General features: G+C 40.1%; 1 protein-coding gene across 1 annotated transcript in view; it reads right to left on the bottom strand.

The window, feature by feature from the left end:
* Window positions 1–3,140: 3,140 nt before the first annotated feature.
* Window positions 3,141–16,054, bottom strand: part of ABTB3 (ankyrin repeat and BTB domain containing 3) — a 200,006-nt gene continuing 187,092 nt past the window's right edge. Inside the window, exon 17 of the mRNA XM_064513369.1 lies at window positions 3,141–15,043. Coding sequence (XP_064369439.1) covers window positions 14,834–15,043 — 210 coding nt within the window. The 3' untranslated portion in view covers window positions 3,141–14,833. The remainder of the gene's footprint in view (window positions 15,044–16,054) is intronic.

Below are 16,054 nucleotides of genomic sequence, written 5' to 3' on the forward strand. Positions count from 1 at the left end.
TGGAGAATATTCACATTTGCCACACACAGCCAACAGAGGAAAGTAACTTTAAAGATAGGGGTAGAAAGCCAGAAGAAGTAGAGTTAAGAGGAAAAGGGGAGAGCTGGGGAGGAAGAACCAAGAAGCACATGAAGGGAGGACACAGTCAGGTGCCTAGTAGGCCATTCTTGGCCAACACACACAGAGAAAATGAAAGTTGAAAAGAAACACAGAACAATACAGTATGTTAAGGGTTTACTAGTGAAGGAAAGTCAGTAAACATATGGGTACAGGGAAAAAAAATCCCCAATTGGTAAAATTCCCCAAGTGCTGTGATTCGCCACGGTATTTGAGTTCTGCCCTTTAATGGTCATTCTCAGAGCAGGCAGAAGTGGGGTCTGCGTGTGCTCCCTGGACATTGCTGTGGTCTCCACCCCAGACTTTGCCAGTCAGACCTCCACAGTGTGAATGTGCCAGTGTGAGCATGCCAAGGAGAGCTGGCACATGTGAGGGCGGATGGGCTACATCACGCCTCTGAGAGCTGACATGCTCTTCAAAACACCTGGTGATTCTTACCCCTCCAGCTGCTTTATGCTGTGGGACTGATGGAAGCTATTAGGGCTAGGATTTGGCTCAGTGGCAGGACATATTTATTACCTCCAGATCCTAAAGTATATTGTTCAATACTAAGTATTTGTTATTTCAGAAGAGACTCCAGCTTCTTACACAAGCCACAGGGCTTGTAGAGCAGAGGGGCTGATGAGCTCTAGAAAGGTAGTCAGGCAGCAGGGCTGTGCTGGTTATGGCAGCCTCCCAGGCTGCAGAGGATATGTACACAGGTTCTCAGCATTTATCCTGTGGTCTCAGATCTTTGTAGCAAAGCTTGGAAATAGCCAGTCCACATTTCTCTGGAACAGCATTTCCCTAGAAATAATCAGAAGAAAGGAAAGCCATTGCAGAAGCTTTCATTAAAATAAAAGTCTGTGTTGACTTGAGAAAGTTTGGCTGATATTATGCACTTTGACAGTACTATCCTGTTTGAACAGAACCTAAAGCTCCTCTCAGGTGAGCCCTCAAATGTAGCAGTGGTGGTTTAAGACATTGCTGCCCCTTTCTGCCCCAGAAGAGAAGAAACAACAGCAGTGGGTGTCCTAAACCTTAATTAGCTCAGTGAATGCATTGTCAAGAAAACATCAAAAAATGTGAACTGAATATAACCAAAGCATAGATGAGTTTGTAGAGAACGCAGAACAATGTTGTTAACGGGTCTATCTGAATTTCTCTGTTTTTCTCAGTGAAGGTTCAACTCAGATGCCCAGAAATGTTTTAAAATTGTCCCTGTATTATTGCTTGAGAAAGGAAACACATCAACCCAGTTTGCTAACAGTGAAGCTTGCTTTGCTTTTTCTTTCGGTTAATGATACTGAGGAGGAAGGGAAGGAGGCCTATATTTATCACAAAATTTAGACAACTGTAGGATTCCTCGAGAGCTGCCTTTCACACCGTGCTCCCGAACAGCTAAGCTTGAAGAGCCCAAAGGCACCTGACAGAGCCAGGATCCTGTTCTGGACAGTCACCCAGTTTACTGTGAGCAGCATCTCGCTCCCATGACTCACACTTGTGGATTTGTCTTTATAGGCCATACTTCAAAGGAGATTACCACTTTTTGCCTCCTGGACCAGCCTGTTTCATAATAATCTGATACATTGTGAAGAAAGGATTTGACTTTAAATCCACCAAAACATAAATGGTATAAAACATTTTAAATTAAATCACAGATCAACAGATCAAGTAAAAAAATCCTAAAATCAAAAGATTTTTCGATGCTTGCTTTAACTCTCAAGCCAAAGTTAATCAATTCCTTCTATTTAATTCTGACTTCTCCTGTGATACCCATTTGCTGCTTATTTGTATACACTTGCAGCAATATAACATAATGAAGCAAGCTTCCAGACTTTCAGACCTTTATGTATTCAAACAGCTTGTCTATAGTGCATTTGCAGATGCTTAATTTTAAGCACCGTGGAGCTCCATTCCCAGCCTCACATGCACTTTTTTTGCCAGATCAGGGCTTGGACCAGAAGCTTTGGAACAGCATCCACGTCACTTCTTCGCAAGCACAGCAACCATACTGACAGCACAGAGTGGGGAAAAACAGCACCAGAATTTCCAGATATAAAACCCTGAAGATACGTGGTTTCTGGGAGATGATTCTTGGGAGAACCCCAGTCCTGTAGCTGTCTGAAGGATATTGAGAAATATCTGAACTGGAGAAGGAACAACAAAAACATTCACAGCAGCCATTTCCTAGGCTAGAAAACAATGGAATTTTTATTGAACAGAGATGGCTCATAAACACACTCAAAAGAGTTCCACCTGCTGTTCAGCAATATTCATTGCCATTTGATAGTAACCTATGGGGGCAGCTGTATAAAATAGGAATAAAATACCAAATAGCTATATTCATTATTAACTTTGCCTTCCAAATACAGAACTCTACGTTATTATTTAAAGTTTGAAAATAGACTACAATTGCTAGCATTGAAACCAAACTTTTATGATAACAAATATACAAAAAGGCAATCAATATATTAAACATTTAAATCAATAGCATACATTTCCCAGAGGTAAACATTGAGCAAACAAAGCCACCAATGATATTCAGAAGTCATGTAAAAGTTTTAAGGTCAAGCTCCAAATGCTGCAGCTTTCCTAAAGTCAGAGTGGTATTACGCTTTTATCTAGCCCCTAAATTGAAAACTATGTAGCATGAAAATTTGAAAATGTAACATTTGCTACCAGCAGGAAATTGGAAGTTTCTTCGGTCTTCATTGTGTTTATCTTTAACAGAGGGAAGACAGGGGGAAATGGGAGTTAAGCTCTTTGTTTTGCTAGGTTGGGGGTTTAGTTCTGCTATAAACCAGGGCAACAGTGTCATCATATTAAACATGAATTCCAGCACTGCCAAAAAAAGAAGTATTGGCCTGACAAACTGCATGAATAATCAGCCTTGCAACTTGCATTAAACAGAATGGGATTTGCATACCTGCCTATTTTCTGAAAGTCAGTGTTATATCTACTGCACAGAGAAATTCTGCTTCAGTAGCTGATCTAATGCCTGAGTTTGAAAGCTTGTTACATATACTCAAGAATGTGACAAATTTACTATCAATAAAAACATGTTTTAATGCCAACAACTAATAAAAGTTCATATTCCAATATTGCTCACAACATAAATGTACAATTTGCACAAAACATGGCTCTTCAACATGAATATTTTGCAAGCTACAATATATATATATATATAATATGTATAATTTCTTTTCTTAAAGAATTATAGGCCAGAGTGCATGCAAAGAATTTCAAAGCAGTAACACAACAGGAGCAATCACTTGTTTACAGGTTACTGAAACCATTCAATACAGAAACATTGGGATATTAGACAGACAGACAGATAGGTAGATGTATATACACACTGCTTCTTTGTGGACCTTCCCATGTGACATAAGAAGTGTGGGTTCCTTCTTATTAGATCAGGTCCCTGTTAAACACTGATCCAAACAGGGCTTTGAATGTTCTCCACACTCTTCAACCGTCAGAAACCATAAATCACTTCCCTTCTATTGGAGACAACAGCGAAGGAGGCACTTGTCCTTTAGCCAGGAGTGGAGGCAAGCAATCTTCTCCATAGCCAACATCTGTCCCAATTCCTACTCCTACAATTATAAGCAGTGGGTTGTGATCATCTATCCATCCTATTTCTTGGCTGGTCCCAAGCAGTCTCCAGCAGCCTTTACAGTCAGAAACCCAAGACTGGAGAACCTGGATCTCCTAAACAGCAGTGCATAGCACTGCCACCACTCTAATCAGATATGTACAGGAAATGACATGTATCCTCTGGTTAAAAATTTACATAGAATATATACAAATAAAGCTATTCTATCAAGGTGCAAGTTTATTATTCTCTGGTGTGTTCCAAAGAAGATTTCTTAAAAACCTTTATACAAACCCACCAGGAGAGTTTACACAAAGTTGCCATTTGTCATAGTTCATTATGTAGACTTTTTCTGCAAACTTTATATCAGAAGCTCCCATTACTTTCCCTTGGAGTTCTGCCTAGGTACTGGATTTGGTAGACTAGTCATGTCTAATAAATGTTTTTTGACTTCGATACATTTCTAGCTGGGGTGAATTGGCACCATGTGTTTGTTTTGTTTTTTTTTTTTTCCCCCCCAGGAAGTCATCAATTTCTATGAAATGAAGCAGGACATGTAAGTTGAACTTGGGGGATGGGGGGGGGGGGGGGGAGAGGGGGTGTTGCAGTTCAGGCACCCAATCCCGCTTTCTTTGATTCTGATAGGACTTTGTGGTATGTGAAGCTAGCAGAGTTTGGCCCCAAGGGTATATTTTGAAGTCCTTGGCACTATTTTACACTAGCTGATGGCAGGTAATCCCCTTACAGAAATTTGAAAAAAGAAAGATCAAATGTAATTTACCAAATAGTAAACATCAGACTGATCCACTAAACAGATGGATATGGAATGCAACTTGTCTAAGATTAGAATGGTTGATGTTTTCTTAGGCAGGTCTAAATTCACAAAAATCTTTCCCACCACACACAGGCATCTTTCCGCAGCATGTAGATATATGATCCTTCTAATAAAGTCATTCGAAATGCAAAGGCTGTGATACAACAAGCACAAGGAAAGCCTACCCCCTCCCATCTCTGTTCACCAAGAACCTCAAAATTGTGCAACCAACTAACTACATGTTTATGATCCTTGCTGAAGCTGGGTTGCTATGTGCAATGACAGCAGGATTTGGCCTTCAGCCTTTATGGTGTACCAACCACAACTGTGCAGATGATGGGATGGGAAAGTATATCTGTTAGTGCATTAAAAAAAACTTACAGCCTTGCAGTAAATCCCATTAAAGATTCCCACTGACTTCACGAGAGGTAGAGCAGACTGTAACAAGTGCGTGTGCTGCATCACTGCAGTTAAATTTTTCATCAAATCTTTATAAGGCCATTTTCCTCCATTTATAACTTGATTCTAACAAGGCATTCAGAGCAGAAGCTTTGCACATGTAGTCTCAAGCTAAGGGGAATATATTACATGAGAAACAAAGATCTATTTACTTTTTCCCGGTTTTAGAATAATACAATTTAAAAAAAAAACTTGCTAATTTCACATTCTGTCCTGCATTAACACAGTGTTAACAAGATGACATTTAACAATAACGAATCATAATCTCTTTGGAGATTTCAAAAGGATTAGAATGGGTTTAGACAGAATGAGGTTTAAAATGATGTAAGGTGCACTCAGAGAACATGCTTTCAGAGTCTTCCCAACATTTATGCTAAGGATCTAATTATGAGATAGAACACAGAAAGTTTTCTGATCTAGCTGGCTGAATACATTATACTCAAACAAAAAATTATGTTCACATTAAAAATAATTTAAAAAAACCAAAAGAAATAAAATATAAACACACTTTTAAAAATAACATTAGAGTTGTGGACACAGTGGACAAAAGCTGCCATTTCAGATTATGGCTGACCTCCAGTTTTTAATACATTCTCCTTCTGCCCTTTTACGAAGGGCCATAAGTCAATTTCTTAAGTGGAGACAGCTTGCTCTCAGACAATAACAGCTCCAAACAGGCAATTTTCAAAAACATCTAACAGGCTTGAGAGACTGACATCTTTGAACGAGCTGTAGGAATGAGCTATGGATGCCCATCTATCTTTCTGAGGAAAAAAAATGGTTCCAAAAACATTTCTATTTCTTAATTATACTCTTTGTTGAAAAACATCTGTCGTCCTATTTTCTATACTCTGACTCTGTGCTATTTGTAAGCTGAGCATTCATAAAAGGATAAGCAAAGAGGAAGGATGTTTCATCTCTGTTGTTAACTGTAGATGACCTCAAACACTTCTGCAAAGCCACAAACCAGTACTTAGGGTACAACTGTGGAAGGAGGACAATGTCTCCTTGTTTGTTGAGCATCACTGTTGGGTTATGTGATCTTTCATTTGCTTCTCCATATAAAGTGAAACCTTCCCATACAAACCCTAACAGTGTATGCCAGCAAATAAAACTACTGTGCTAAGAAAGAAAAAAAAAAAGAATACCCAAGAGACAATCATTACCATTCCTAGTTTTACCTTGCGCAAATTAGGAATCTGCCTCCCCTCGCATGGGAGGGAATTCAAAAGCTGCAATGATCAAGATTCACTCAATAGTTCTGCATCATCCTTGAAACCATCTTATTTCTAGCACCTCCTTTCCTCTAGTCTTCATTTTTCTTATCTAAGTTTAGCTTCAAAGACAGCTCAAAGATGCAAGTGGGAGTGGATGTGAAGAAGGATGAAGGAAGCAAACATTTGTCACATGGACAGTGCTAGCTCCCCTGTCTTTTCAGGGTGCTCGCACTGGGATTTCCCCATTCAGCTGTTGTTTTCAGTGGCAAACATAAAGATATGAAACTAGTCCTACAGAAGTGGAAGGCAGAGGAAAGATCTCTTCCCCATTTAAGGATCAAGATTGTGCTTTCTAATTACAGATACGCATTGGCTTGAAAAGCTTGAGATACAAAAGGACTTCAAAGGTGACTGATAGTATGAAAGAGAGGTGGAAAAAACACCTGATCCACAGACTAGAAAAATCAATGAAAAGGATTCCAGCAATTTCAGTGGGGTGAATTTCATCACGCTTTCATGTTTGTTTTGTGAACGATGCTATAGTAGAATCCTAACTTGTATTTTTCCTGGAATGCTCATTTATCCTTCATTTAACATGGAAATGACTTTCTTGAGCCTTGTATCAAATATTTATAAATGCTAAACTAGGTACAAAGTGAAACCCTTTTGGGAAAGTGGGGCGGAGGGAGGTTTAGCTGCACTAATGGATATTGCATTAATGCTTAGCATCAAGGAAGGCTGACTGCCATTAACAAGAAATCTCATTACAAACATGATTTCACGCCTCATAACATATCCTGTAGATCTATTTACTGTCCATCTCTCTCACTCTCTCTCTCAAACATACAAACACACAAAGATAACTCTATGGACAGAAATTCCAAAATGTTTCACATGCTCAACCTCCCTCCCCTCAATAAAAAAATCCAAAGAAACAGAAAATACACAGCTCTGATATAAAACACAGTATTTTGTAATGCCACTTTTGTTCTAAATGAATCGAGATGTTTTCCAAACTTTAAGCTAGTCAAAAGCCTGTTCTGAGGACAACGATTGCACAGATGATATTATAACAAGCTTTCAGATGACATGGACTGAAGCAACCCACCTCAGGATCTCAGTCCTCAGGATGCCTTGGGCTCTTTAAAAGATAGGCAGATTAGAGAAAAACAGACTTTTAAAAGTCTCATTTGAAAGCCCCTCACTCAGTAAGCCATATGATAGTCAATTTATCCACTGCTGGGAAGGGGAAAGGGTAAGACCGGGCTCTCTTGCACCTGTAGCTTGAACAAGTCCAGATGTTCTGAACCATTTTAATCCGTCCCTGACAGCCTATCTGAGGTGCTAAGGCTGTGGCCTTAATTAATTAAAATGACCTCCTAACAGATTGGCTTTTTATAAGGTGGACCTCTCTCTCTCTCTTTTCTTTTTTTTTCCCTGAGCATCTCCATTTTCTAATGTGGCTTATTTTAAAACATGAATGATTTCTGATTGGGTATTTCAGAGAGGTTTTTTTCACCTTTGTTTGCTTAGAAAGGCAATAAGAAACAAGATTGCCTCTAACTGCAGTGGGTAAAGCAGAGTGATGGAAGTTTTAATGAAAACACAGCAGCAGAGATGATGGGAAGTGGAAAGACCAAAGCTAACCACACACAAAGGGGCTCAGGCAAATTCATTCTTGCTGCTGCAGCAGTGGAGATATTTATAAGGACAGAGAAAAGTTGCTAGAGCTCCACTGCCAAATGTGAGAAGTGGGAATGAGCAAAGCCTCTATGTGAACGCTGAAGAGACGAGAGCCAAGTGGTTGGGAATGCCGAGACACACATGGGAGATGAGGCTGCTTCCCTCTTTCCTCCTTCCTTCTTTCCCCATGTCCTTGTGTTCCCCTCCACTCTCCTTTCACTCCATGGAATCTCCAAGTTGGAGAAAAATGAAGCAGGAATCGGGGAATTCCGTATCTCTGAAATCCAACACAAAGATCTGGGGCTAGACATTTAAATTCTTGTACCTAATTCTTTTCCCTTACTGAGGCCTCTTTTGTAGCATGCCGTGCTGACAGAAACCTGTGCCTGCTCTGCGTATGTCTGTTCATTCAGGGGCACAGCATCATCACCTCTGCAGGATGAAAAAAAAGACGAGTGAGTAAAACTATCAGCCCAAAGAAAAATGGAAAAATCCCTCCCCAAGTGAAAACAAACACCAAAATTGCTGTTCTGCTACATCACGTCCAATCAGGTGGATAGACTTAGCCAACTAAGCATCATAGTTTACACACCAGGAAACGTTTGCAGAATTTACTGTTTCTGGCCAATGCAATCCCTTTTGCAAGTGGCTGCCATGTCTCCTGGTGTTTCAGAGAAGAGCAGTCCTAGGAAAGCACAAAAAGCATCATCTACGGAGACTACAGACCTCAGGAAAACAGAAGATACCACCTTTTGAATCTTCTGCACAAAAAAGTCTAAGATAAATACAAACTAGGCCATCAGTGGTTGATCCATGCAAGGAGACTTGAATAAAGATAAAAGAATGACTATTTAATGGCAACAAAAAGAAAGAAATTACCTCCCTCCTACACACACTAAGCTTAGTTCTTAAACCCCTTGAAATCAGTTAACAAGTGCCCATTAGCTTCTGTACATTTTCAGTCAGATCTTAACTCAGGAAATATTACCGTTGAACTTAATGGCAGATTTTCCTTCTGCTTTGGGCACCACATTTGTAATATTTCAGCAGTGGTCTCAATGAACTCACAGATCATCAACTCACAGCTGAAGACTCAGCTTCAATATTTTTGCCTTTGAAGTCCAGTTATGAATTGTAGGCCAGGAAAAATTCTACTGAAACATGATAATCTGGTCAGGGCTGGGAGCCTCAGTTTGTACCCATTGAAGATAATATGTCTTGCCTAAAAATAATGAACATGTTAAAGAATAAAAAACATTAATTTTGTTATAAATGAATGGAAGATGTGATTGGAAGTGCTAGGAATTAAAGACAAAATGTGCTTATACACAGTCATCTAAAGTAAGTGATTTCCTCATGTATGGGATTTCAGATATTATTTGAGTGCTATTTCAAGGTTACTGTTCTGAAAGCTAGTTTATTATATATTTGAACACATCCTAAACAGCCTTCTTAATGCTTATATATTTCAATCAGCCCACGTCTCTGGGCTAGGGGATGAAAGCAACATCCAGCCCTACATTTCTGTAAAGCACTTGCAGATCCTCACATGAAAGATGCTTTGTCAAGCAAACTAACTCCAAGTCTTTGTTTGACTTTAGGTAACTCTCTTTCATCAAAAAAATCATCTACCGACTTCAGAGGCAGCTTTAGTGAAGGCAGGCTTCAGGAAGATGTCGTCCTTCAGGACTATTTTTAAGAGAGAACCAGCTCTAAATACCTGCAGCTGACTTCAACAAGCTCTGCAGGCTCTCAGGCTCTAGGATTTGACCCACAGACAGCAGTACTAGGAACGACCTTTTCTGTAAGCTGCCTTGAGCCTTGTCTCAAGTATGCAGATGAGTGAACTTTAACAACACCTACATTTTTCTTAAACATAAAAAATTCACTTAAATATGGTCCTGCATACCTGAGTCCCCATGGACTTAGTAGCATTCTCTGCCATAACAGAACTCTGATTTTGGATAGGTATGGGGAAGAGGCTCCCTTTCTTCCTTCTCACCGCAATGGCATGGTGAGCAGAGCAGTTTATTCCAGTACAAACTGAGGATTTTTTTTCTTTTAATCTTCAAAGAGCAGCACATCATGCTACACTGAAACAAAACTAGAGTTCCTGAAAGCCCCCTAATACACCAGACACTGTAATACATCCAGAAGGACTAGCACAGTGTGTGACATGAAGCCAGTGGTCAGTGGATATTCAGCACAAAAAGGCTCAGTGTCGAAAGCAGCACACCAAGATTCAGCAGACAGCTCTTATTAGCACCAACAGGAGACTTGCTACTAAGCCTTCACACGTCTTTGAAGATGTTTTCCTCTGTCTTTAATAGACATTTGCACAAATCTACTCAGAAGCTGAGACCAAGCAGGCAAAGTTTTAGCTGGGAAAAAGTTTTAGCTTTTACAAAGCTGGCCTTTTTCCAGAGTGGAGCACATCTGGACACCAGCTGTGTTTAGAAGACAGAAAGCATAAGGAATAGGTCAGGGAAAAATTGAGTAACAAGAAGACAGTGCTGAAATTTGTCCCCAAAAGAGTACCAGCCTTCCTCTCTGATGTCCAAAACCTTTGCCCTCATACATTCCCCATCCTTTTCTCTTCCCAGCTCTCAAGCTGATTATTGGAAAATTACTCATTAGGGAGAACACAGATACCACTTCTGGGCTTGGGAAGGGATCCAGCAGCGCTCAAGAATAAAAAGTCGGGACATGTGGAAACTGGCTGTCTGTTAGGCAAGGTGGAAATGTGAGGAAAATCTGGAAACTAAGACAGGGCCAAGTCTCTTGTAAAGAGGCAGAAGGAAAGGTCTTCAGTGAGGCTGGGGCAGGATGCTTTTAAGTCCTCGAGTATTACAGCAATGGACTCGTATAAAAAAGACAGATGGAAAGGAACCAAAAAAACCCTTCAGTCATTTCAGGCTAGAAAATTATAACAAAAAAAATCACAGTTTTTTCTAAGGATTTTATATTTCTTCCATTTCACCTAGAGAGGCTGGAGAAGGCTGGAAGTAGTATTTTCTTCAAAATTGGCAAATTATTGCAAGTCGTAGAAAGACTAAAGAAGCAGAAGGTTTTTTTTGTTTTTTAAATGATAATACTATCTTTCTAAAATGCTAATGAAATGCTCTGATAGAAGAACCTTATCTGATAGGGATGGTATTCATGGACACCCACTGATACTCACACTGCTTTTTAGACTAAATTTATCACAGAGCTCTTCCCCCCACAACCCAGATTAATGGAATGAAGAATCCATGCATGAAGCCACATATAATAAAGCTAGGAGATTATGAAGCATGCTAGAAGACAGGACCAAAACTGAAAATGATCATGATGAAGTAGGGAAATTGCCCCAGTTAAACTAGAAGAAATTTTAATAAAGATGAGTGACAAGTGTTACATTTTGGAAGGTATAAATGAATGGACAAATACAAATGGGAACTCCTGGTAAAGCAGCAGTAAAACCCCCAGGAATTATAATGGATGATAGACTAGATGCAAGTCAGCCATGGGATGTTCTTTCAAAAAATATTCTGGGATATATTTTTAGATATTCTATAAATGAGGTCTCTAAAACTCAGGAGACAATTACTGCAGTTTACTTGTTATGGGATAAAACCCCCACTGAAGTAAAGCATTTTGGGGAAACTAAGGAGTCGAAAGGGGAATGACAGCAAAAATCAGAGGCCTAGAACGTATTTTTGAAGGGACTAGGAAGGACTTATACCAGTGAGAAAAGCAGAATAATTCCTCTCATACATAAAATATTCTTATAAGAAGGCTGTGGATCATCTGCTTTCCATGTCAATCAGGGCTTGAAAGAAAAATGGCTTGCTTTGCAGGAAAGAAATTCTAAATCAGCTATTAGGAAAAACTTCCAAGGTGAAGACTGTATTCCTGTCACTGAAGTTTCAAGAGCTGGCAAGTTACACATCCTCTGGGGTGGACAAGCTATACCTCATCCTGTCCCATGGCAGGAGAGGTGGACTGAAATCATAGTTTTCAAACTCTAGTCTGTGGATCCACAAAGATCCATAGACCACTTCCGAGAGAAATGAATGCTTGGGTTACATGGGCTGGCACTTTTGCTGGCAAAAGTTAGGGGGTTCATATGTAAAAAAATTTGAAAATCATGACTCTTTAAGGTTCCTGTCAGCTATACATCGATGATATTGGCATGACCAACATTCCTAAGGGGAAGAGTTGCCCCCTTATAAAACAGTAGCCACAGTCCTTTCCTGTAGCAGTTTTGATTGATACGCTACTTTGGTGTTGTTCTCTTCTACCATTTGATAGACAACAGCAAAGCAGATCTGGTGGTGGCAGTGGGATGCCCTGCTTTCTGTCATGCTCAGCCATCCAGATTCGCAAGCCCCTGGAGGAGTAAAGGGACCCGTGAGTGTGGGGGCTCACACAGTTCTGCTGAAGGGCTCATGCAGTGTGCCTGGCGGCAGGCACGCGCTGCTGCTAGAGGCTTGAGCTCTCATTTTGCCTTCGGGTGCTGAAACACGATGACCATTCCGTTCACGGACAACCACCAAAGAATAGATTATGCTCTTCATCTCTAAAAGAAAAACAGTGAATGTTAACATAGATGCTCTCGACTCAACTTATCAGGAGAAGGACTAGCACAAGAAGTTATCAGTGTTTCCTTCCTACTGTGTCTCAGGCTGGTTCCTACGCATCCTCAAAAATCATCCCGTTCCAGGAGCAGCCCATGCACACAGTTCTCTCTGTCCTATTAATGAAGCACAATTAGCATTTGAGCTAGAAACAGTGGCATGACAGTTGTGGCTACCATGATGACATTAGACACCAGACTGCCTAGCCACATGTATACATGGGTGCTTGTTTCTCAGAGAAAGATCTTTTGCCTATGGATATATGTGTATGCAACTCCTGATGACTTTGTTGGGCATTATGCATGTACCCAAGGGAAGAACTTTAGCACTGTGGTTATTGTCTGAAAGACTTTGCTATTTTAAAACTTGAAGCTGCAGGGTGAGGTCTGCTGCTGTCCTCTAGTTATTATCGGTTTGGAAGGATGGGTTTCCATGGCCGAGGAAGCACATATAATAAGCACCCCTGTGTGTTGTAGTTGCATCAACCGCATTCTTGCTTCTCTAATATCACAGCATTCACAGAAAAGCTGCCATTATCTAAATGTTCTCGACATCATCTTGTATGGACATTACTGTGCAGGAAAAAAACAGTTTAATTGACTGACATGCTGTGTCCCTGCGACATTAGTGGCAGTTCAGACATTTTTGTAATCTGTTGCAGATACTGTATCGGTTTTAAAAGACCAAGCATATAGGAGGATTTACACCTCAGAGTCATAAAACAGCTTCCTACCATCTTGATAACTAAAGCCGAAACTGTTCTCTGAGCATTCCAAAAGCTATAAACATGGAAGAGCACCCGACGCAGATGCTTCAATGAAAGAACAAGAAGTTAACATGCACTGTCAAATTAAAACGTCTAAAGCCTATGGACTGGGCACAGTTTCTGAACGGCATGCTATAAACTAAATATATTAATTTCATTTTGCCATGGTCAAGGCAATACCTTTGCCTGCTTCTTATTGTGGTCTTCTCTATGTTTTAAATCAGTCGATTCATGATAGATATTATTCAAAGACAGAGCATCAGGAATGTGATGGCACTTAACAGATTTGCCTTGCTAACAATATGCTGCAAAATAAATGGAGCCCTGACATTAAATCCCACCCCCGATCCCACCCCATCAAAGCCCTGCGTTGTAGATAACCTATACATTCTCAAGATACAGTGAGCAATCGTTCTATAGTACATATTTAATTATAATTTAAAAAAGTCTAACTCAGACACATTCTCTGGCCAGTAGCAAAGTATTGACACATTACTAGAATAAAGATCTGTTATTATCCCTTCACTGTAACAAACAGAAATCAGCATCTCGGGAAGGGTCTCTGGGGGTATCATATCACAACCAATTGCACTGAATAAAAAAATATGCTAATTTCACAAATGGAGTTTGACAAGAAGTAACATTGCATTTGTCTTGGCAAAACGAAGCACAAACATAACATTTCACAGGTACAGTTACCATGCAAATGCATGTTGAGTTTGTCATTGTTTTTAAACCCCAAATCACTATTAGCATGCAGTTCTCCTGTTCCCTCCTCCCCGACTACTGTATTAGAGATAGTCTTGGTAATGTACCTCTTTGGTGTAACCATAGCCTGTTAGGCAAGATTATACCACCTTAGGAAAGAATACAAGCAAAACTGGATCATATGTATGTTTACACAATGTACATTTTACCATTTAAAAAACAAAACATTACATAGATTCTCAAACACAGCTCTGTCGAAAATGAAAATTTAAGCTTAAGAAATAGTTTTTAAACTACAAGGCCACCCCTTTATTTTTTATGAACAATTTAAAAAGTTCCCACCCCTAAAAATCTGCCAGTATATTTCCTCAATTATAACAGTCTTACCCACTCTCTAACACAGCTGATCACTGCTCAATGGCAACTAACAGTTTTTACTTTTCTTAAATGCACAAGATAATGGACTCCAGGATAGATATAGTTCTTAAATGTGTAACACTGTGGAACAAAACAGCCTTAAATGACTAATTTAGGTGTTCCATGGCATCACTGCTCAGGCAGGGGCTTCTGCTGTTCACTGATGCAGGTTCTGGCTTTTGTTGGCATCTAGCTCCGTGACCACACTTTTGTGTTCAGAATTTGAATACAACAGTGATTCACTAGACAGTGTTGTATCCCTGTTGCTCAAAAACATGGAGGAGCTATGTATTCTGTATTCCCTCATCCAAACGAGGCCGCAGCCTCAACGCAGCACCTTTGGCCAACACAGAACTATTTGGATGTGAAGTAGAATTTTTTTTGTATTCATTTAAGCAACTGCAACAGGAGACTTAACTTGCAGGGTCTTTATTAGTGTTACCGTCTTCCTCAGCTTTATACAATGGAGCCCTTTGAAGAAGACAAATGAATTGACTGAATCCTTGTGGCCAACGTCCTCTGTAAGTCCTGTAGTACATTTTGACCAGATGTTTCTCCATTCTTGTCATATAACAGCTGTTTGAAAGCTTCATTTTCAATGAGGACCATCATATTTTTTAGAAAGTAGCCTTCACAATAGGCAGATAGTTCTGTGACTCCGAGAAACTACAAGAAGTGAAATTAGAGAAAGATAACCATTCTGATAAAACCTGGTCAGCAAATACAGTGCGTAAGAGCTGCACACAAACAAATATACAAGCCAAGCCTTTTGGATACAGATGCATATATGTGTGGGGGTGGGAGTTAATCAAACAGTATTTTACACTGACAATTCTAGTGACAAATTCCATGTTACGAGGCCCTTTGTTACAGAAAAAAATTTCCAGGGCTGAAGTTTGGGGCCTTTGGAAATTGGTGGGAGTTTTACCAGAAAGTTCACTAGACCCAGGATTTCATGCTAGAAGTCACACCCTAAACTTACAGGTTTGGAGAAATCTGCTAGAGACCAAGTTTATTGAACATCATCCTTAGCAGGGATGGGACATGCATCCTCCAAAACTTGGCATGCAATGTAACAGCTTCAAGAAATCTTTGGGGGAGAAATGGAGGCTTGTTGGGCACGTGGTGTGGGGCTGTCAGCAGTCCCTTTACACTGACCATCATGTCTTTGGAGCAGGCAGGGATGACATAATGCATGAGCAAACCTCAAATGACTCATACTAGGACGTGTAGTCACAGTGGCTGAGCCACAGGCGCCAGCATTGACCCCGCGGTCATACAAGGAGTTGACATGATATTCTGCTATAAGCCATGCTAGTTTACAGAGCAGTGCTCAGCCCATCTTCCTGCCCAGGTAAGCTCCTGCTGGGTCTGAGCTCCAAGAAAAAATGGGAACCTTTGGCTTGCTCAAGACTGGAACAACTACACAACACTGTTACCCACTACAACCTTAACATGATGTTTGGAACTAAGAATGGAAACTACTGAAAAAGAAAACAAGTACAGATTAGGGCTAGGTAGGAGTTAACTCCAGTTAATTTTGCTGGGTGTGGGTATTCATGAAAAGCACAGCTGGTATCCAGAGGTAACTAATCAATCACCACTATAAAGCCAATTTGCCGACTTACTCCATCTCTTTCTGGAGATAACAGTGACAAAGATTTTGAATGAAAATGA

Source organism: Dromaius novaehollandiae, chromosome 1, assembly GCF_036370855.1.
Source record: "Dromaius novaehollandiae isolate bDroNov1 chromosome 1, bDroNov1.hap1, whole genome shotgun sequence".
In the NCBI taxonomy this organism is placed as follows: domain Eukaryota; kingdom Metazoa; phylum Chordata; class Aves; order Casuariiformes; family Dromaiidae; genus Dromaius; species Dromaius novaehollandiae.